The 21,200-nt window shown below is 42.4% G+C and overlaps 1 protein-coding gene across 3 annotated transcripts; it reads right to left on the bottom strand.

Moving 5' to 3' along the window:
- Window positions 1–12,855: 12,855 nt before the first annotated feature.
- On the bottom strand, window positions 12,856–21,200 carry LOC147316490 (uncharacterized). Of its 3 annotated transcripts, XM_086259996.1 has the most exons (22): window positions 21,048–21,193; window positions 19,963–20,131; window positions 18,334–19,626; window positions 18,095–18,234; window positions 17,755–17,959; window positions 17,576–17,677; window positions 17,300–17,490; window positions 17,077–17,218; window positions 16,342–16,992; window positions 16,165–16,242; window positions 15,793–15,956; window positions 15,574–15,693; window positions 15,451–15,498; window positions 15,278–15,361; window positions 15,104–15,169; window positions 14,856–14,947; window positions 13,972–14,032; window positions 13,824–13,874; window positions 13,689–13,733; window positions 13,540–13,604; window positions 13,355–13,463; window positions 12,856–13,235 (listed from the first exon to the last, which is right to left on the bottom strand). In XM_086259996.1, exons 2-22 carry the CDS (start codon window positions 20,129–20,131, stop codon window positions 12,966–12,968), a joined length of 4,146 nt encoding a protein of 1,381 aa, XP_086116122.1. In that variant the 5' UTR covers window positions 21,048–21,193; the 3' UTR covers window positions 12,856–12,965. The 3 variants fall into 3 exon arrangements, 1 of the variants encoding a protein (XP_086116122.1); XR_015124483.1 differs by lacking the exons at window positions 12,856–13,235; window positions 13,355–13,463; window positions 14,856–14,947 and having other exon boundaries at window positions 13,562–13,604; window positions 21,048–21,200; XR_015124484.1 differs by lacking the exons at window positions 12,856–13,235; window positions 13,355–13,463; window positions 14,856–14,947; window positions 15,104–15,169 and having other exon boundaries at window positions 13,562–13,604; window positions 21,048–21,199.

The raw sequence follows: 21,200 nt of genomic DNA, 5'->3' as shown, positions 1-21,200 counted from the left end.
CCAAGCAGGAGGACTTCCACAGAATGGGGACCCTCTCCAGGCTGAGACTGAGGTTAAAGATGTATGTGATGACCTCAGAGAGTTGATCTGCACAGACGAAGCTGATTTAATGAAGGCTGAGCGGGCCCAACACATTAAAGGAAAAGAACGACAACTTCAGAATACACTGCAGCGACGATCTTAAAGGACACAAGGACGCTCCAGCGTTTGGTCTTAGAGCTGAAGGAGCTTCTTAAAGAAGTGCAGTCGCTTTTCTGTCCAAGCTCCTCAGATGACTGAACTGATTTTTATGATGTTTTTGATGTGTCCTGTTCTCTGCTGTTATTTGAAACGTTTTGTGTTTTGGGCAACAGCAATGTAAACTTCATATGTTTTTATCTGCTGACGTATCCACGTCGCTCTCGTCCTCCGTTAGACAAGCCTCTCGTCTTTCTCCGTGCTGTCACTCGTTGTCTCTCGTTTCTTTGAACCTTCGGTCCTCATTCTCTGCCTATTTATTAGCTCTGCTCATCTCTGAGCTCAGTTTGTTAAAAACTCTGGGCGTACCAACAGCTGATGGGCTCACGGAGCTCCTCAGAGAAGAATCAGTGTGAACATGAAGCTCAGGATCGGGACTTTCTCCCAGCGAGTAATCCAAACCACACAGCGGCATTAATGAGTAACCTCGTGCTGTCGATGGATCAGGTCAGACAAGCTTGGTCTGTGTCGTCATCTCTGCTTTTCAGGGAACCTCAGCACGAACTGTTACTGAGAACACTGATTACAGACCAAAGCCTGCAATGAAGCCAGAAACAGCCTGACAAGGACGATGCGATGCAGGTGGGGTGCAAAGCAGCTTTCAGATGTTTACCTGAGTGAAAAGGTAAATGCATTATCTTTATTAATAAATAGTTAAGTTTTCATAAATCCAAACCTGGTGTGATTGTGCTTCTCAGACCTTTGGAGTCCCTCAGGGATCTGTTCTTGGGTCCTGTTGTCTCTGAGATCCAAACGGTCAGATAACTGTGTCAGCTGATTAAAACAGGAAAGAACAGAGGCCCGAGAGCTGATCCCTGAGGCACGCCAAACTCCAGGTTGACGCAAGCACTGGTTTTCTCATCCATCCACTTTCCTGGAGATACCAACTCGAGGCTTCGGTTGCCGTGGAACCGTCCGAAACGCGACCTGAATGTTTGAGAGTTACGTGGAAAAAATGTTTTAATTTGATCTTCTGTAGATAAAACCGTAAATCTCCAAACTCAGTTGAGTTGTCTGCTGGCTCTGAAGGTAAGAAATCCTTTGTGTTAGTGTGTGCGGCCTGACCTTTGACCTCTAAGCGATCTAAAATGATGTGAAAGTTTAGCTTTGATTTGATTCAGTTTGTGTTTGATCAGCTTTGCAGCCACTCCAATCGCTGAGCAGCAGATTGCCTGCAGGGTTTAAGCGTTTCACAGCACTGATATTAAAGATCAGGAGGCTGTGAGACAATATGTAATCTAACAACCTCCAACAGCAGACATGATTAAGGATTCATCTTCACAGGCTTTATTTACTCTACAATATGTCACTTATTGTCCTTTTTCTGCACAGTGCGACCTTTGGGCTCATCTAGAAATAAACACGTGAGTTCAGGTTCTGCTGCAGCTGAGCCGCAGAAATGGGTTCGATGGTCAGCGGAGGCTCGTACACCCAACATCTCACACATGAAAGAAGGACGGACGAGTTTGTGAGGACGCCTTCGATCCAACAGTCAGAATAACTGAAAGTATGCAGCACAGAGGCTACTGCTATTATTATTGTTATTATCATTGCTATGCAGTGCAGAGGTAATTCAGATAAAAACATGTTTCCTGAATTTCGTGGGTTACTGTTGAGAAAAGGGTTTTCAGCCTGACGTGATTAATAACGACATGTTTGATCCTTGTTACGGCTGTAGGTCTGTGTTGAAAATGATGTGCTGGGAGTTCGCTGTTATCCCCGGCTCTGGTGACCCTTGACCCCTCGGTCAGCTATCGAGCTGGTGGGGCGATCGTGGCTCAAGAGTTAGGAGTTCGCCTTGTAATCGGAAGGTTGCCGGTTCGAGCACCGGCTCCGACAGCCTGAGTCGTTGTGTCTTTGGGCAAGACACTTCACCCGTTGCCTACTGGTGGTGGTCAGAGGGCCCGGTGGCGCCAGTGTCCGGCAGCCTCGCCTCTGTCAGTGCGCCCCAGGGTGGCTGTGGCTACAATGTAGCTGCCATCACCAGTGTGTGAATGATTGTGTATAGTGTAAAGCGCTTTGGGGTCCTTAGGGACTAGTAAAGCGCTATATAAATACAGGCCATTTACCATAACAGACGTCTCCAAAAATGTCAGAGCGCTTTTGCCAATATGAGATGTCTTGATAAACTGAGCAGATATTTACACAGCTACATTCTCGCCTGAAAATATCTTAAAAGTTTATTTTGTATCACAGAAAAATTAATAAGAGAAATATTAAAACTTAGCAGCTGCCGCCATTGTTGGAAATTGGAATTGGCTGGGCCGCGCTATGATTTCTGGGATATGGTGGTCCACGAAGAACACACCCGACCCATCCTTCAAATCTGGGGAAATGAAGGACGCATTTGTCGGCTGCATTCGGAGGAGTCTACGCATTTGGACAGCCTTTGTTGCGTCGCTGTGACGTAATCGGCCGACAGATGTGGCCTCAGGAGGACACCCCTTGTGTCTTTGTGTCGTCCTTTTTAGTCATTTTGATCTCTTTGCTTTTGCTTTTAAAGGTTTTTCGTTTTGCTTTGTGTCCTGTTGTAGTCCATTAATGCCTCTGCACGTCATCGTTGAGTCTCTGTGTGTTTTACAGACTCAGTCATGTTCTGGTTGGATTTCTTTGACCATCTCGGAGCGTGCTGGAAGCTGAGCTGGTTTAAAGTGAATGAGCGAGCGCAGCGAGACGACCTGTTTTCTGGTCGTCGACACATACGTGATGTGAACGCTGAGTGTGTGATTAAGTGTGTGTCTTTAGGATCCATTAGTGTGTGTGAAGGGAGGGCTTAGTGCTGCACATGAATTGTTTTCTGTCTCTTATATGAGCTGATTGAGGAGGAACTGCAGCTGTTGACATCTGGACTCATGCACGCTACATGTGCATTAACACATGTGATCACTGCAGATGAACTTGAGTTTGTGTTGTACGATGAGATCAGCTTAAAGGAAGCGATGCAGAGCTGCTGCTGGTGGATGCTGGTGGAGTTCAGACCCTCAGAGCTGATTCTGAGGTGGAGCTCAGTGCGTGGACTCGGGAACATCAGCATGAATGCAAAGATGCAGGAGAGCGGGGTCAAACCGCAGCTTTAACATCAGGCAGTGGTTCCTAAAGCAGGAGAGATCCCAGCAGGCCTCGCTCCGACGCAACCACCTCACAAACTGTGCAGCTTGGGTCGCTCCCCGGGTCTCAGGCCTGAAACAGTCGTTGGGAACATTTGAGGAAACAGGTGATGTTTGGATTAGGTCAGACGCGGGGGGGGGGGGGGGGGGGGGGGATTAGCTGGTCGGACTTCCTTCATTTTTCAATCTATTTTAAACACTCCCTTTAGATTAGCCGTCAGAGTCAGAGTGCATCAAATCAAAGAAAATTGCATTAAATTATCCCATTAAGATTATTATATTGGGCTCCAACATTATATAATGGGACAAACTCATCTGCCTCAGCCTTCATCCACACAGGAGCCGTGCTGCTGCATGAAAATGGGATTGGCCCGTTATGATGCAGAAGCTGCAGGACGTCCTCATCCTCACTCTGTCGCTCCACAGGACGAACTACTCGGATTACTTACTGCAGTAAAAGTACTACACTACAGTGTAACAGTGCTCCTAGTGTCTCCTCGACCACCCGGGCAGACCCACCTTTCTACCTGCCTCTCCACCTTTTCGCTTTCTCCGCCCAGTCTGTGTGTGTGTTTCAGGGGCGGAGCTTCGGTGTACCTGGAGTTATTCTTTGTAACTCTTCATAAGTTTGTTAACATTTAAGTTTTCTGACTGAAATTCTTCATTCATGCTGTCCACGTGCTTCCATAATAATCCCAGTGACAGTTTCTGGTATCCTGGAGTTATTTTTATTGGTTCTTTTTATTATGCTCTGTTAGTTTGGGCTCCTCGTGTCATCATGTTCTTTTAGGCTCTTCCTGTTTTATTTTGATAGTCATTTTGTCACGGTCTGTGTGGCAGACTGTGGGGATGAGGGGAAAGGAGGACCCAAATGCTGGACTCTCTGTGCTTAACAGTGCATTCATTTACAGTGCAGTAAATCTGCACATAAACAATCCCTGTGCGTTCCCCTGACTCCCGTGTCGTGTCTTCCTTCCCAATAAGTCCGTGTCCTGTGCTCTCGGCTCCCGTGTGTCTGCACTCCCCGTGCTCGCTGCTCTCTGGCTTTCCACGCTCTTCGTGGAGTCTCATGCAATGATCCTGCGCCGGAGGAAGCTCCATCATTCCCTGCTCCCCCCGACGAGCCCGATCAGCAGCAGGTGTGTGAGGTCCTAGGCGTGACCAGCCATCCGGCAGGGCCACACCCACCAGGCCTGAGAGTGTCACTGCTGCACTCACACACACAAACAAGCAAGGAGAACGGGACAGCAGCACAGTCCAGAAAAGATAAAATAATAATATAAGTCCACAACTGCTCAGGGACCCTGGGTCGCTCAGACTCAGGACCCTGACACATTTATTTCGAATGCCTTGTATTGAATTCTGTTTCCTCCTGTTTGTCATTGTTCCGCTTGTACCTCGATCAGATGATTATTCCTCAGTGTGCCGTCTGTGCTTCCTCCCTTCCTCTCTCACGTGTTTGTCTGGACTTTTACTTGTAGATATTTGACCCAAGTCACTTTATACTGTCAGGTAAAGAGCCTAGAATAAAACAGAGAAACAAGCCAGCACTTGGTGACAGCGGGAAGGAAGAACTCCCTTTTTAGAGGAAGAAACCTCAGTTAGAAGCAGGCCCGTCTGCTGTGACTGGGTGAGAGGAGGAAGGGTTAGTATATGAAGCTTGTTGTCCCTCAGAGGTCTTGTGTGAGGCCACGTCAGTGCGATGGAGCGCCCAGCCTGGCACTGAAGGCGTTGTGTTTTGAGCACGGAAGCAGTTACTTTGGAAAGCAACAACTATTCACCAAGGAATACCTGGAGTCCAGTAACGGATCTTCATTAGTTCCTAGGAAGTCCTGCAGCTCTTCTCATGCGTCGGTCTAAGAGCCGAACAGAAGAGCTCGGCTGTGAGAACCTAAGAGGGGCTTTGAGGCACCTCGGACACAAACGCCACATCGTTTGGACTTTACTGGACAATTCCCAGAAAAATCCATGCACAGGCTCTAAGGGGCACACGGAGAGTCGGGAAGGTCTCGAAACATGAAAAGTGCTGTGTGTGTTAGAAACTCCTCCTCCTGCTGCTGGCGGCCCTCTGGGGGCCGGCGGGGGCCTCTGACATGGCGGCCCTGGGCCTGTTTCCTCCTAATCCGCCGTGTCCTTGGGCCACGCAGGTTTTGTGTCTAATGACTTGTTTTGTGGCCTAAGCAGCAGAGTTAAGCCCCGAGAACAAGAGCGGGCTGAACAATAATAAAAGAATCGATAATAAAAGCAGTTTAATCTGCCTCTTAATGTGACTGCGGCCGTCTAATCCACGTCTTCCCGGCTGTGCGGCTGCGCCGTGTTTTCCTGCGGGATGAGATGGTGTTTAATCGACTTTGGGAGAATTAGTCATTCCTTATTACCGTCGTGGTTTTTACAGGACTTTCCTGGAAAATCCCATTCAACACACATTTTAATTTCATTTCTGCGGCTCAATCATGTTGAGGGCAATGTAAATAATCCAATAACATTAATCATCATTCCTCTTCTCCTCCAAAAATAGAGGCAGCAGCAGGCGGATTGGACGGGCCGAGACGCTGCCGTTCACTCTCCTTTATTGGTTTTTAGAAGCTCTGATGGTTTTATGAAATGTCATCATGACCCCAATTTACTGAGCGCGAGCAGAACGTTCTTTCTGTTAATCCGAGGGGCGCCCGAGCGGCGGTGCTTGCCCTGTTTCCACTTCCCGATGATCCAAAATCACATTTTCACCTGAAAGTCAGCTCCTTCGCCATCGACCGCTCCATGTTTCTTCTTCCTGTCTCTAAAGTAATCCGTCTTCCACCAACACGAGCAGCTCGCCATGCGAGCTCGCCCCCAGCTGCAGGAAGTTCCAGTGGTTGTGCTACATGCTGCTTTGCTGCAGTTGCTGCACCTGTGCTCAGGTGTGTCTCGTCGTGATCAATCTCTGACGTCATGCTCTGACGACTCATCGTGTTTTGATCGATGTGTTTAGCGGTCACGTTATTTTTAATCGATCTCTTTGTTTCGCAGCTCGTTAGAAGCACTCCTTAAATAACTGTTGTCACTCCTGTTTGGGGTGCAGAAAGCGTTTCCCTCCGCGGAGACTCGACGGTGGCGGCGTGCAGCAGGTCGTGACCGTGCAGCAGCTGCAGAGTGCAGATGATAATCGGAGCTGATGAGCTGCAGACATGATAAGAGATAAATAAGATTCAGCCTAATAAGGCTCAGAAAATAAGGCAGCTCAGTCCAGATGTCTAATCCACGCTGAAGCTGCGTCTTACCAGATGAAAGTGGAATCTTCTATCAATTATTATCCTAACATGCTGAATTATATCCGCAGAAATCCTTCAAATGATTCCCAATAATCCTCCTGATGGGATCACGTGACCCAGAGCACAGGCGGATCAGGAGCTCAGTGTTCTTACGATGGAAACGGGTTTTCATCCTGATGTCAGCACAAAAACTCAGAAGTCATCAGAAGAAGAAAAGGTCAAAGGTTAAACATTTAACCCTCTGCAGTGCGTTTATTACCTCTCGTAAATCACATCAGCTGTGCGTTGATCTCTGTCGTCACTAGGGCTGCCACAAACGATTATTTTGATAGTCGACTAGTCACTGATTATTTTTGCAATTAGTCGACTAATCAGATCATCATCCATTGGACGTACAGCATACAGCTTATTGCACCAGCAGCATCTGGTCTTACATAACTATCATTAGCTTACAGCTTGAAGTGTTTGTGCTAACTAAAAATAAAGACAAGATGGTAGTTTATTAATTTTTAATGAAATTTGCAGATTGTTTCGGTGAAGTTTAATAAACTCCTTGCTATCTAAAATATAACAGGACACCGGAGTAAATTCTCCAGCATCTCACACTTCTGATGATCAGCTGTCTGTTTGACGTTTATTCAGCTGTGTAAAAACTATAACTTTAATCTCAGACAAACCGATTTACTCAGGAACAAATAAAATACTAAAAAAAGCCAAACAATAACATTTTAAGTTATCTAAGTGACTCATATATCATGTTTAACCTGAGTAGCGAAAGACGGCGGTGGGTTTGAAAACGATTTGCTGGGAGTCCGGTGTTCTCACGGCTCTAGTGACCCTTGACCCCAGCTAGCTATCGAGCTAGTGGGTAACAGACGTCTCCGAAAACGTCGGAGCTCTTTTGAAAATATGTGGTGTCTTGATAAACTGAGCCGATATTTGAGGTTTACACAGCTACATTCTCGCCTGAAAATATGTTAAACGTTTATTTTGTGACCCAGAAAGAATAATAAGAGTAACATTAAAACTAACTAGCTGCCGCCATTGTTGGAAACTGAGCTGGGCGCTATGAATTCTGGGACACAGCTTCTTCTTCTTCGGGGTTTAACGGCAGCTGGCATCCTTGTACATGCAGTGCTGCCATCTTCTGTTTCAGTCCGTTATTACACTCTTAAATCCTGCTACTGATTCCTGCGTCTTTTGGGATCACAAACCTTCAAACGACGCGTCGACTATTAAATCAGTCGACGATGTTTTTGATAGTCGACTAATCGTGCCAGCCCTAGTCGTCACACAGACGAATGTCAGTTTACCTGTCAGCCGCTTAAACCCACATGGTGTCCGCAGCCATGTGGGCTCTTTGTCCTCCTGTCAGGTAGTGCTGGGCCATATCATACCATTCACAGTAACACCGGTATGATGTTGGGCAACGATAAGAAAATGAACTATGGCGATAGAATATGGGTAAAACGTGCATGCACAGTTCCTTTGTTTACATACGCACATGGCGGAAAAATCATGGCAGTGACACAGAATGAGAAGAGCGAAAGCGGATCGTTGAGTGAAACCATGAACCTGAACTGGTTTGTAAAATGCTGCAGCTTCACTGGTGTGGAACTGGTTTAGCTTTCTTCCGTCAGATACACAACAAAGCACTATTTTTGGTAGCGCATGCTAGCGGGCCGTCGTTATTACCGTGTTGTTTGGAAAATACGGCGCACTTAAAATCAATCCTTTGATTTTTCTGAAAGTCGACAGAGCCCCTTATAATCCCGTGCGCCTTATGTATGAACTCTGGTTGTGTTTACTGACCTCGAGACGATTTTATGTGCTACACGAAAATCTGTCAGATGTTTCAGTACGACTTTGCTAAGCTACGAAGCCGCACCGCTTGATGGATTGTCGGAGCGTTATGGCATCGTAGGCGGAGCCTCGCGGAGTGATACGCACTGCGCTTCAACGTAATATTACCGTACTGTGTGTGTATAAGCTCTTTTTAAGTGTTGTGGATATTATACATGGTTATGCTGAGGATGTGTCGGCCAGTTTCCACTGGAAATGCCTTTTGGTTAAACTGTCAGCGAGGAATTTGCATTTGCACTGTTACATGTTTATATAACTTTAATGCACATAAAAAACAGCTGCTTGTTTCAGTGGAAATACATTGATGTTTGTTTTGCACTAATAAAGTTGAGGAGTTGTAAAGTATTTTGTCTCGTGTCGATTATATCGTCAGTTATATCGTTATCGCAAATTTTCAAATGTATATCGTGATAAATATTTTTGGTCATATTGCCCTGCTCTATTGTCAGGTTCATAAGACGTGTGCACGAACACACGCTGACATTCTGATATTCCTGGACATTTCTCACACATTCATGCTTCATAATGATGAATCTTCGATTTGAACCTTGAACCCTCAGGGGTAGAAAATGATCGCTGCATTTCCTCTGACGTCCAGCGGGGGCAGCAGTGAGTCGGTCCCATTTACCCCCATGTTACAGCCTGATACACAAACTGATTGGTGTCTAGAAATAATGTTGCCCTTCACAGCAAACGTACGGGGACGATGACTTTATAACTCACCTGTTTAAAGTTTGCATGGTTATGGGCGTGGCCTCTTTGACTAACAGGCGTTGGCGACGGCTGTAGCTGCTAGCTGTCTGCTAGCCTGAACTGCACCTTTGTGATGTCATCATAATATGACCGCTGCTGTGAGGAGGCGGAGCCCCAGGTTGCTCCTGGATGTCTGCATGAGCTCAGCAGCACGTCTGTATATGAGTGACTGTGTGACCATGTTTTCTTCTGTGACTGTTCACCTCCAGCAGTGTGTGTCTGCCTCACTGTCGTTTTCAGGCGTCATCATGATGTGTTTGGACTGTGAGGCTGAACACGACCGCAGAGAGGAGGAACTCTGAGGATGTTCATGCTCGCTGAGCTTGTCTTCCTCGCCGTGTTTCTGTGTCGATTAACAACTTAGTTGGATTATTGTCTCACGCTGACGTAATTGTCTCTAAATGTCATTTGTGTGTAAATCTGCGGGACGATTATGATCCACTCAGCGAGCTGCTTTTGTTCTGCTCACCATCAGACTGATGAAAATAAAAAGGCACAGAAGATTACAGAACCATTAACGTCTCTGCCACCATTAACTGATAAACAGCTATTAGAGGCTTACAGATGAAATTACATATATGGAGCAGAGTGAGGAGGAGGAGGGTTAGGGTCAGACTTCATTCATGAAGGTCTGAAAGTGTGAGAGTGAAAACGATCTGCAGTCAGTTCAACTTCTGACCCTGAATCTTTCACTTGAAGAACACGTGCGTCTCTTTGCATCTCTGCATGTTTGTGTCTCTTTCTTGTGTGTTGGCAGCTTTGGTGCATCTTAGATTTGTTATTTGTCTTTCTGCTCGTTTTCATCACTTCTGTCTCTGTTGAGCTGATCCTTTTGTGCCTTTGTTCTTTGTCTCTAAGCCAGTTCTGCTGCGGTATTTGTGAATCATGTCCAGGTCAATGTGAGCATCTTTCACATTTCTTCAACCTTACACACTCTTGTGGTTTTTCCTCTTCATCATACGTATTTTTTCATTTTTAAGGCTGTATGTTGTGTGAAGCAGGATTAGACACTAACGCACTGAAATGCTGCAGAGCACTGAATGGAAACTATGCTGTGGCCAATCAGAGCCTGAGCTCCTGTTTGTGATTCCAGTGATGCTGCAGTTTGCTAATTTTACAAAGTTAAAAACATTTTAACAACATTCACAAATTCAATGAATCGTTTTAATTTGATCTTTTTTATTATATATAACAATAACGTAATTATAATATATATATATATAATAGAAAAGAATCATTAGCTTTTCTTTATTATTATTATTGTTGCCACGTCCACGCAAGAGCACCTGGCTGCAGCCACTGTGGAGCTCCACAGTAACCGGAAACACGTGACCTCCACATTAACCGGAAACACGTGACCTCCACACTAACCGGAAACACGTGACCTCCACATTAACCGGAAACACGTGACCTCCACACTAGCCGTAAACACGTAACTTCGGTTAAATCTACTTTGACAGCGAAAACTAAATTGCGTTTTTGTCACTATTGATGCTGCTGAGAAATAAAAATGGTTTTAAGTGGGGGGTTTTAACACTCTGGGTTTGTTCAAAAAAATTCACCATCCCCTAAATTGTTCGTGGCCAAAAGTGACACTTGCTGTTTCGCTGATTTATTTATTTTTTTTACAGTACATCGCGTTGTGCGTTCTGATTGCTGTAGACCATTGTCAATCAATCTAGTCCAGTGTCTCCTGTACAGGAGCGGTCCCTAATAGGCCCACGGACCGGTCCAGGTCCGTGAGTCTTTTGGTACCGTTCCGCGAGAGTTGATCCTCCGGTGTGAAATGTATGGTTGTAGTTGTGTGTCTTATTTTGAAAGAACTATTTACGCGTTACCATAGCGACCAGAGAGCGCTAAGAAGCAGAGAGGAGGATGTCTCTGTCATTGTTGTTGGCGCACAGCTCAAGTCACGTTTATCATTATATTTACAAAATACCACAGTTTCTTTTTTTAATTCTTTTGTTGTATTTCTCCGCGACACCTTAAAGGTCGTTCCCTGAAAATATTGTCTGACATTAAAGTGGTCTGTGGTGCAAAAAGGTTGGGGACTCCTGCTGTACAGTACAGAATGCGTTTAGCTTGTCGAATTTACATAAATCTTCGATCGCTAGCAGTGTAACTCTGAAGTGCTGTACTGTATGTTTGGAAGTTTTCTCCCAAACAAACACAACAATGCCGACGAAACGTTTTGCACCCTCAAATGCACCTTTTGTTTTCATTCCATAATACTGGACTTGTGTTTCTACGAAGGTTTGAACTCTAACAGTGTTTAAACAAAAGAGAAAAGTGTGAAAATGTTCATGCCTGTCTGAGAAAAGTGTATAAAGCATGTAGTGAGTGGTTTTACAGTCTTAACATCTGTAATAATTGTAAAAAATAAATTTGGCTATGGATTTCACCTACCGCGGGTTATTTTTAGAACGTAACACCAGCGATAAACGAGGGGCTGCTGTATTATTAATAGTAGAGTCTGGGACATCTAATTGATTAATATCAACATTGATTATTATTCACTATTATTTTTGTTCAAGGAGAACCAAAAATATAAAACTCTTTCAGCTTGTTTGTTGCCAAAAATGGCCACTTTTTGTGTATGTTCACAAAATGCTATAAAATGTAGATTTCTTAAAACATTTATCTACTTTTACCGACGTGACTCTTTAAAATAGCACCAGTCCTTTTCATCAAAATCAAAATTGTATCTAAATTTTTTACTCTTTATAGCCAGTTAGGTTATATATTACCATTAACTTTTCAGATAAAACGGTGATAAAGTCCTAATGTTTTCATGAAACTTCCTTTTTTTCCCCATCTGAGCATCGGGGAAAAGGCTGTCTTGCAATTGTTGAGGTCACTAGTGTGTGCCCCATTTCTTCCAGGATCACTCTCGTTATAGGTTTTAGTGGACTCCTAGTACTGCAAAGTGGTTTCATGGTACAAAGGGATTGCATTCCAAGATCTGTGATTCTGTAGAAATGAGCAGTGATGCCCTTCCTACCATCTTTCCAGAAAAATAAGTGATCTGGAAGCTGTTAGGCTGACTTACAGCAGCAGCACTTTCTGCACCTGCATAAACTCCAGGACACATTTACTAACGATGTTTGTTGCTGTATGTGCTGCAGCTTTGAATTTTTTAATAATATATATTTTGTTAATATTTTGGCTATGGTGTCTTGTTATGAAATGTAAAAGAGTAAAAGTGTTGTTAGCAGGTGCTTCAAAGCTAAGTTTGACTGGGAAACTCAAAGCTCAATAGTCTGTATCAACAGAAATTCACTGCAGCCTATGTAATATTTCATGCGTCATAATTTATTCTACTCTATCTTGCAAATAGATATTTGTGTGGCAATGTCATGCACAACACACACAACTATTAGATCCTTAAGATCAAACCCGTGTCATTCCACTGCAGTGCAGTAGTCAAAAAAAAGAATAAGTGAAGTGTCCACAAATGGCCAGGATAGAGCCCAGAGTGTTAATTTTTAAAATGTATGAAAATATTATTGTTTACAATTATTTACTGTTAATATCAACAATAAGCTTTTTATTTTGAAATTACAAGTTTAAAAAAAATGCTTTTACATTTAATGCTGTTACACTGTAATCCTTTATTATAAGTATGGACACAGAATCAAGTGAACAACATTTTGAAATAAGTTTAATAGGAATTTTGTACTACGCAAAAACAACAACAACAACAACATATTAAACAAACAAACAAACAAACACAGCCAGTGCCTTCATTTGTCCATCACATGTCAAACATAGCACTGACCCTTAGCCCCTGCTCATCAGCACATGCATTCAAAAAGAGCTCCATGTCCTCTGCAAACTGAAAAACAAAGAGGAACAAGTCCCTTGCTCCAGTGTCTTCTTCCTCTGACATGTCTCTTAAGACCCTCTGCTGGTCTCCTTGATTTAAGGACACATATTTGGGCATTGTTACGTGTCCACGGAAAAGTGCCTTATTTTGGACAACCCACTGCACAGCAGGACGCAGATCTGCAACAACTGCTGGCTCCTGTGTCAGGCAAATGGGGATAAAAACATAGTTATTTCTCTGCTGCAGAACAGTTTTTTAACAGTTATTCAAATGTCACTAAACATGTAATTACACTACTGTTTAAAGTGATTACTGACCTGACTGACTTCCTGTAACTTGCGCTTTTTCACTCTGAAAATGGGCACGTGTTGTCCTTCAAGCACAGCTTTGGCTTCCTCTCTCCAGTGTGCAAATAGCTTGCCAGAGCTTAACAGAAAATGTTGATATTGTTAAGGTGTGTAAACTTTGACACAACATAGAACAGAAGTCAAAGTATAAATACCTCCTGAGATCAAAGTTCTCCATCAACAGCAAGCACCACCATTTACGCAAGTAGGGCATGTCTGACTGTAAAATATTAATATGAAACATATTTAACAACTTTCAAAAGATTCAAGACTCCATTGCTGTGAAAGTAAATAGAATACTTACTATAGTATAGTCAAATGAAGCATCCAGTGCCACGTACAGAGCAGACTATTTGTAAGAAAAAATAAAAATGTCATTTTTCTTTAGAAGCTTAAATTAGCTTCTGTATGAATCTCAAGAAGAGAAGAGACAAATTACCATCAGCATGAAGATCCCACAGTCAACTCCATAGTCTTGGCTTGGAAAACCCTGTATTACATTGAAAATAAAGGCTCTTTAATAAAATCCCTTAAAAGAAGACTAGTGTAATTCATATTATTCACCATACACTTAAACTAGCACATACCTTCAAGTCACAGCTCTTTTTTTCTGACCACTGCCCGGGAATGATCTTCACTGCAAGATTCCTTTTTTTTTTTTAAAAAACAGTTACATTCACAAGTTAACAGATGATGATCATGATGGGTGTGAAATGTTTATTGCTAATAGCACCAACTGTAACTACAGGCCTTAGGAACACGACCTCAAAAAAACAGCATAACAAAATGAAAAGTACAGTCACATGCTCACAGTTGGTCAAAATAAAGCATTTACAGCTTTAAGTTAATGTTGGCATATTTTATAAAATAATTTTTAATGGTGTTTTATGTTAAAATAGAACACTGGAAGACCCAATTTATGTCTGAAACTCATCTACAGACAGTATCACTGACTTGATCATAATTTGAAGATGAGAATAAAATGTTGAAGCATCATGCTGATATATCCATCCATCCATCCATCCATCCATTCGCTTCCGCTTATCCTTTTCAGGGTCACGGGGGGCGCTGGAGCCTATCCCAGCTGTCATAGGGCGACAGACTGGACAGGTCGCCAGTCTGTCGCAGGGCTAACACACAGGGACAGACAACCATTCACACTCACATTCACTCCCACATTCACACCTAGTGGCAATTTGGATTATCCAATTAACCTATCCCCACAAGCTGCATGTCTTTAGACGGTGGGAGGAAGCCGGAGTACCCGGAGGGAACTCACGCAAACATGGGGAGAACATGCAAACTCCACACAGAAACTTGCTGATATAGTTTATAGAAAAAGCATGTGAGTGTACTGTATGTGTGAACACTCAAGATCAGCAGAACATGATCTGGGATGCACTTAACCTGGAACACTGAACAGGTTCCTGAAAACTCCGGAACAAACCAAAAATGCTTATAAAAATGTGACCTCAAAAGTGAAACATATTGTTGGCCACCAAATCCTGCCTTGGTGTATAATGGGTCAAGAAAGAGGATTTCTCTTTTAGGTGGCTTCAGTACCTAAAAGACAGTTAGCCATGACTTCAAACCTGAAAACAATGTCATTGCAAGCGATCACAGTCAAAGACTTTTGAAACTGCGTCATAAAAGCTTGAATACATCTCAGACACATAGCAAAATTCTAACAGTTTGTACGTGTCAAAAAACAAGACTTACACACAACTGGAAATGACCAGGTGTCCAGAGAGGGAGAACTATGATGTCCATCCTCTGAGCATCAGTCTGAAACAGAATTGTATTTTTAAGTATCCTGTATATGAACTCGCACCAAAGTTATAAAAAAAATCATTTGGATTACTTGCTTGTTTCTTTAAAGGACGGTACACTTACAGGAAAGGACCGCAATGGATCACAGCCATAGGGTGCAAGCCAAGTCCGGGTGACATACAGATTTTCGATGTAAATGCTTATCCCCTAGAATGTAAAAAAAAAAACAAAAAAACATTTAAAACAACAGCTCTTTAAATTAAAGCTTGACAATCATCATATACAACATACAGTACCTTTGACTGAACAATTTTAGTGATAAGCTCAAAACAGCCATTTCCAATCTGAAACAGAAAAAAATCATGATAACAATGAATGTACACTTTATTTTTTCATATTCGTAGAAAAAAAATACTTACAGTCGATTCCATTTCTTTGTTTAAACCCAGTGTCCAAAAATCTGACCGCGTGAGGCATCCAGAAGACGTTTCAACAATCAGCTCATCTTTGGGTCTGCTGATGTCCAGAACATAGTTGAGCTAAAAAAAAAAAAACAGATAGGTGTCATAGACTGTGGATGACAAAATCAGATAAGCACTAAAAGTTGCACTTTGCGACATCTGAAAACTTTAACATACAAGCTGTTGTTGGCCAGGGTGCGGTACAAAACACCATGATGAACGGCTGGCCAAAATGTTCTCAGGCTTTGTCAGAGCTTCGCACGGTGGTCCACACGGGTCAGGAAAAGTTGCATCTGTTGACCTTCGATTGGCTTTCTTGTTGTCAACTCTTTTCTGAGGTTCTATAGGGATTTTAACAGGTTTCAGACAAAACACTACATAGAATGCATATTAAATGCAAGAAAAATAAGCACTATCTATAGAAGGAAATTCATTTTAAACAGCATGTAACAAATTCTTTTATGAGCCATCAACTACAACAAGATAATGAATGCAAGATTATTATTTCACGTACATATGTCAATCACTATTCAAAATAAGAAATTTTACCAGTGTCACCAGACGTTGAAGGTGCTGGGTTCAACACCGTTTCTGTGATTTCTCTGGGTTTATTGCACACCTGTGGGGCTAGGTACACAAAGAAAAGAATATACACACACAGATAGGAACAAATATAACATGTAAACAATGGTAGCGTTCTGGTCATGACACAATGCATGTACTTACCTACGACAGCTTGACCCAGTGCCGACAATGAGATATTGATCTTTCCAAGTCGACCATGTCTTAGCTGCCTCTCCAGAAGTTTCTTGTTGGTGACAGTGTTATAATGATGATTTATATTTCTCATCAGAAACACATGTGTGGATGGACTCATATTACTTAAAAAGTAATTGCTTTTCCTCATGTTTGCAAAGAACTGTTCAACAACTTGACTGTTCAGCCAGCCTTTCAGCTCCGGGACAAGTTGAATTCTGCGTAATATGTCCTTGGGATCTTTTGTATTTCCCTCATGAAATCTGTCATACAGGACATAATGGTCAGATGATCCAGTGACAGGATGAGGATTTTCATTTACACTATCCATCCTTTCATGTAGCCATGGAAGATTCACTTTCAGGCTTCCATCCTGTGCAGCCTTGACATTTTCCTCAGTGGGCTCAGCAAGTCGACCTTCATGTGGATGAAATGGCAGTTTATCAGGAACCCGCAAATTGGTGTGTGCTGCCAAACCCCTCGCAAAATCGTAAACACAGACGTTTGGCATGTGCTTCCAGGACAGGAGAAGGTCAGCAAAATCCCGGGGACTTTCAGCACGAAGATTAAATTTAACACTGTATACAATGCCATGTGGACATAGTATTACAGACCATCCTCCTGCAAGCAAAGATTTAAAAAGTTGTTTGTAATTGTAATTACATTTTTTAATGCTACTTCTAATAATCGCTAAGTGATGCTTACCAGAGGCACCCCATATGCTTTGAAAGACCTTATCATATGTCTGCCTGCTCTTCATCTTCTCCCTCAGTCTGGTGATGAGATCAAAGCGGGAGCCTTTGGAGTCGATGTTGCATGCTTTACACAATTTTCTTACCACTCCAACCTGACAGCAATTAGGGAAAACTGTAAATGGAACAACCCCAGAACTTTATGTCATATTCTGAAAACTTCAAAGCAATGTTACCTTTTGTTTGGCAAGTTCATCCAACAGACGGTCTTCTGTGACACTGCTAAGCTTTGCTTCATGTGAAGAGCTTGTTCCTACTTTTTTAAACTCTGTGTTAAGCACAATGTCACTTGTTCGAGTTTCACTCCCGATCCATGGTGCCCAGTGCGTGTAACTTGGTGGAACGGAAAATGGATTCTTCACACCGCCTACAGAAAATGGCATGTTTTTAATTACAATCTAAATTACTTTAAAACACTGAATGACTTTCAAAAAGTTTTTGCCATCACTCACTTGGAAAAAAACCACGGCTTATCATTTCCAGGTGAATAGAGTTCCAAAAACCTTCAATGTCATGTTCACCATTGAAGTCTTCCGGGGCTTTGAGGTCACTCACTATAATAAATTGACTCATGAAAACATGCACATAATGTACACAATGAAATATATACACAAATGTACATTAAACTTACCTGCTAACTTGAACACCCCTTTTCTGTGTAAGTCCATAACTACCACAGGGGGGTGAAACCCACAGTTTATGCAGGAGTACATGTATTCTGCGTCAGTCAAAGCCTCAAAATGGCAATAAGCATGAAAAATGGTATCCCGAGAAGGAAACTTCACTCTTCTTAAGCCCTCCAATGAGTCAATGACCCTTGAAGCAGATACATGGTTCTGTAATATGACAAAAGGGTGAAGAAGACTATGATTACACAGATATTTAAATTTGGTCACCAAAATATCATAATGACACAAACACATTTTTAAAGCAATCTTCAGATGAGTATATTTTATTTTTGTGATCCTCACCTGCAGATTTTCTCTCAAAAAAAGGCAAAGTTCAAGAGACAAAACAACATGGTTGTCAAAGTTGTGAAGCCCATCTGTCCACTCCTGGTACCTGTAGACCATGTGGCACCGAGGACACGATCTATGGTGTGTTGAAACATCTGTTAAAGACAAATCACATTAATGTCAAAACATTAGTATAGGAACAATTATAACTAATTATTTCACACTGATGTTTAATCTTATTCATTAAAACTTACTCTCAATCACTCCCATCATGCTGACAATCCTCGCTTTATTGGTAACTAGAACAGCCTCATCAAGTTTTGGGTGCTCTGGGCACACCTGGCACAACGTTTCACATGGAAAGAGCTGTTTCTGATGATCCATTTTCTGTGAGATGACATTTTCTGGAAGAGATCCAGGTATTTTTTTCTCTTTAAAAATATAGCGTATACTCCTTTCGACGGCAGCATTGTCCTCAAAGGAAGAACTCTCCTGAGTCATCTGTGATGGGGTGCCTGATGATAGTGGTACAGTTGATTTGAAGATGTCTCTCTGTGTCTGGAAGAGATGCCATTTAGCTATGTTTTTATGAGGACATGATATTCGAGGCTTTGCACAAGCACAATGCCAGGTGTTCCTCAGAGCATTGTAAGTCACAAATATTCTGCCAAGACGGCAGAAACTGTGTATTTCCGGCTCAAATACAGACAAACAGATCTGTGTTGAGGATCCACCAAAATCCACCCTCACACAAAGTGGAGCATGTGCCATCTGGGCAGCTTTCTGTCTCTTTATGCATGTAGCAGCTTTGGCCTCTCCAAAAAATTTAAGGTCCACCATTTCCATCACGATGTGCTCTTGAAGAAAAACCTCCTTTACAGTTTCTCGGCAGTAATCTAGTGAGCGAAGGTGCTCACATAAACTGAAGCCTAGTCCGCTCCGCTGGGCCAGCAACTGGTATTGCTGACATTCCTCCAGCTCACATCTGATATTGTGAGACACCCCCCATGTTTTCCTCTGAACGTGAACTGGCACAGAAAACCCATGGCCAGTTCTCTGCACAGCAAATAACCCTGTAGTTTCATCTACACAAACACACTGCAGATGACTGGCCAGGCAAACATCTATTGATTGGTTGGAGTGCTTCCTCATCATGTGAGCCTTGTAGTTTTTGGTACGAAGAGTAAGGCCACAGTGAGGGCATGTCAAATTCATGGACTTTCCATCAGCTGCAGTTTTATTGAACGCAGAGGGTAGAGCATATGAATGTTCTAACAAAGAGTCAGAAAATGGTTCCGATCCCAAAGACAAAACCTTGGGGGGGAGACGGGGCTCCTCGAAGAGTACTGCCGGAGGAATACGGGGCTCCTCGGAGAGTTCAGCGGGGAGCAGTCCTGATAGTGGTGGCTGACTTGGTATTGAAGAATGCTGACAAGACAATAAATGCCTTGCCATATCCCCACGCCGTATGATTGTAAGATTACAGACAGGGCAGTGAAAGTGTCCTGTTGTCCTACAAGGCAGCCTGCACCGGCATATCATTTTATCTGTAAGAGAAAAAAACAAACAAACAAACAGATGTAATTTAAATGTAGTTGTATAGAATGCAATCAATTTGTCTAACAATCAGATTGTACATGTTAACAAAAACATCCAAGCCAACCTCAATAATGAAAGTTAAATGGTATGGATCACAAATGTTATGTCAAGAAAAGTGGTGAAAAGTAAATAAAAATATATTTTATAAAAACACTATTTTTGTTGCAGATGAATGCACTGAACTGTACAATATCAACAGCAACTTTTAAGTCAACAAAGATACTGCAGAAGTGCTTAAAAAAGTGCATATTTATAACTATAAAGTATATTTAATACAAACATACCTTTGAAAGGCAAAGCATTTTTTATATGCACACTGAGATGCTCCTCAATCTTTGCCCTGACAGCAGGGCTGAAAGTGGGGCACAGAGGGCAGTGAAAAAGTCCTCTGCAACACGTGTTGCATTCCTGCAATTCCGGCTTCAAGCCCGAATTCCAGATTGATAAGTGCATCTAAAACAGAGAGAGAAACAGATAAACACCATATACACATTTAAGTTAAGGTTTTAGCAGAAATAACAATTTACAGTTGGCATGTAATAGATTTGGGAAGAAAATCCTTGAAAAAAACCCCACAAATATATTACAAGACACTTTAACTTGTGAGACATGTTTCTATTGACATGTAACAGTCAATTGAACAGGGGCTAACTAAAATCTGGCCAATAAAAAAGCTGTACAGAAAAGAATGACAAATAGAAGTATTGATAAATATATAAATCTGTTTGTAACGAAATTTACAGTGTTGACGCTAACCAAAGGTGTCACAAGTACACACGTTCCTTACTACAGTTTAGATACCTCTGTTTAAAAAGCACTGACTCAACTTTTTAGTTAAGTCGAAGTAAGAAGTACAGGGTCTAAAATATAATTTATGTACAAAATTTTGAAGTAATCTTGCGTCCAAAGCACGCGTGCAGGGGGCTGATTTACAAATGTACGCATTACAAAGTACAGATACGCGTGCTAAAATGTGAGAAGTAGAAGTATAAAGAAGTATACAGTAGGCACAAAAAAGTACAGCAGTAAAGTAAAGATACCAGAAAATTCTACTTAAGTACAGTATTGAAGTATTCATTATTTCGCATCTCTGACGCCAACAATAGATCATACTCTAATGCAAAATGTGGTTTTTGCTTCTTCTCGCCCACAGAAGAAGTTAATCCAGCTCTCTTACTGAAACCAGGCCCAGGAAAAAGCATATCTGTGCGTTTCTCTGCCATGGAGCACGATGAAAAAACATTAAAATAAGGAGGAATGTTGTTGTAACGCAAAAAAAGTGGCAACATGATCATTGTAAGAAAACTAGACGATTCCTAGAATTATGAAATCACTAACGGCAAACTTATTTAAGAAAGACTTAACCAACCTTTGCGATCAACTTGCAAAACTTCCACGGTTTCCATGCGTGTTTACGGCTACTGTGGAGGTCACGTGTTTCCGGCTACTGTGTAGGTCACGTGTTTCCGGTTAGTGTGGAGGTCACGTGTATCCGGTTACTGTGGAGCTCCACAGTGGCTGC

The sequence above is a fragment of the Aulonocara sp. 'chitande type north' Nkhata Bay genome, linkage group LG13 (assembly GCF_057382095.1).
Source record: "Aulonocara sp. 'chitande type north' Nkhata Bay isolate Kocher_YH1m ecotype deep benthic linkage group LG13, A_spYH_male_GT1.1, whole genome shotgun sequence".
NCBI classification, from domain to species: Eukaryota; Metazoa; Chordata; class Actinopteri; order Cichliformes; family Cichlidae; genus Aulonocara; species Aulonocara sp. 'chitande type north' Nkhata Bay.
The sequence above is the reverse complement of the archived record's forward strand: the minus strand, read 5'-3'. Positions and strand labels throughout refer to the sequence as shown.

What these genes read in the sequence shown, in the direction of transcription:
- LOC147316490 (XM_086259996.1), bottom strand. Translation starts at nt 20,131, where the DNA reads ATGCACTTATCAATCTGGAATTCGGGCTTGAAGCCGGAATTGCAGGAA. An exon ending in TTCAACGTCTGGTGACACTG is followed by an intron (nt 15,957 to 16,164) that starts GTAAAATTTCTT and finishes AAATCCCTATAG; the next exon opens with AACCTCAGAAAAGAGTTGAC. An exon ending in CAATATGTTTCACTTTTGAG is followed by an intron (nt 14,033 to 14,855) that starts GTCACATTTTTA and finishes AAAAAAAAAAAG; the next exon opens with GAATCTTGCAGTGAAGATCA.